Source organism: Ovis canadensis, chromosome 14, assembly GCF_042477335.2.
Source record: "Ovis canadensis isolate MfBH-ARS-UI-01 breed Bighorn chromosome 14, ARS-UI_OviCan_v2, whole genome shotgun sequence".
In the NCBI taxonomy this organism is placed as follows: domain Eukaryota; kingdom Metazoa; phylum Chordata; class Mammalia; order Artiodactyla; family Bovidae; genus Ovis; species Ovis canadensis.
Genome location: NC_091258.1, coordinates 27,875,716 through 27,876,992, shown reverse-complemented (window position 1 = coordinate 27,876,992; position 1,277 = coordinate 27,875,716). Strand labels below are relative to the sequence as shown.

The following is a 1,277-nucleotide window of genomic DNA, read 5'->3' as shown; positions in this document are numbered from 1 at the left end:
TAGGACTGAGTGACTGACTTGTATGGAATGAATAAGGTGGAATTGACAGTGTCAGTCCCAAGAATGCGTCATAAAGACACTGGCTTCCTTCTGCTTCTCTGATGGCTCACTCAGGGGAGCCACCTCCTGAGGGTGCTTCACCTGGGACGAGCTGGGGCCCCGCCCAGAGCCGGGGGAGGAGTTTCCTAGGAAGGGTCCTCCAGCCCAGGTCAAGCCTCCAGGTGAGACACAGCCCTGCCACTGCAGCCCCATGGAGGCCACTTCCGGGCTCTGGACCCAGAGAAATGATGAGATGGTAACTGTGTGCTGTTGCAGCTGCTAAGTGAGGGGTGATTTTCTAGGTGGTCAGATACCTAATACAGGGCTCAGAGGGTAAAGCATGCCCTTCAGTTGGGGAGTATTACAGTGACATGACCTTGACTTTTCAAAGCCTTTGAACATCTGTTCTCACTTGAGCCTCTCAGTAAAACCTCAATGAAGCAATAATGACAGCCACCCTCTGGATCCCCCTCCACATGCCAGCAAGGTGCCCTGTGGCCCTGCAGGCACTCCATTTGGCTCAGGTCCAAGTGGGAGCCTCAAGTGGGGTCCAAGTGGGAAGCCTTAGTTCTTCATGATTACAGGTCAGACAGAATTCACAGGAGAGGGAACTGCGGCACAGAGAGGGAAGGGCCCGGAGCCAGAGTTAAGACCCGAGAAAGTGCTGTCCAGTGTCAGCATGCTGCCTTCTCATGTGCCCTGACCCTGAGAGATGGGACTAGGCTGTGCCCTTAGCAAGGTCCTTCTCTGGCCTGGGCTGCAGTGCCCAGAAGGCCCAGGAGGCGGCAGCAAAGACCAACCTCCCCAGGCATCCACTGAGAGGGCCCCCACCACTCCTGAGCCTGAAAGGGGCACTCCCCATCCCCTCTCGCTGCCCCTGACCCTGGCCACCCTGCCCCACAGCGCTTCTGTCACTCACCAGCCACAGGTGACTGGCGTCCGGGGCCACGGAGGCCCCCTGCCTGTCCTCGACTGAGCTCATGTCACTGCGTGGTAGGGAGCTGGGGTCAGGCTGGGACTGGACACTGACAGGGAGAGAACCTGGTGGAAGAGACAGGGGCTGTCAGGACAACCCGCAGCAGCTCTGGGCCGCAGGGCTGTGCTAGGCACGAAGAGGCAGTGGGCGGGATGGCAACCCCAGGCCTCAGCACTGCGGGACCAGCTAACCTAGAGTGGCCGGCTGACCGACGGGAAGGGACGGGGCTGTGACAAACCCCAGGGGACTAATCCAGTCCAGA

General features: G+C 59.2%; 1 protein-coding gene across 3 annotated transcripts in view; it reads right to left on the bottom strand.

Annotated features, from left to right (window-relative positions):
* SPIRE2 (spire type actin nucleation factor 2) overlaps nt 1-1,277 on the bottom strand; it is a 34,497-nt gene that overhangs the window by 8,311 nt on the left and 24,909 nt on the right. For all 3 annotated transcript variants that reach the window (XR_011248544.1, XM_069549705.1, XM_069549704.1), the window contains exon 10: nt 959-1,080. Coding sequence is in view for 2 of the 3 variants with exons in the window: in XM_069549705.1 (XP_069405806.1) it covers nt 959-1,080 (122 nt within the window). In the remaining variant the exon portion in view is untranslated. The remainder of the gene's footprint in view (nt 1-958; nt 1,081-1,277) is intronic.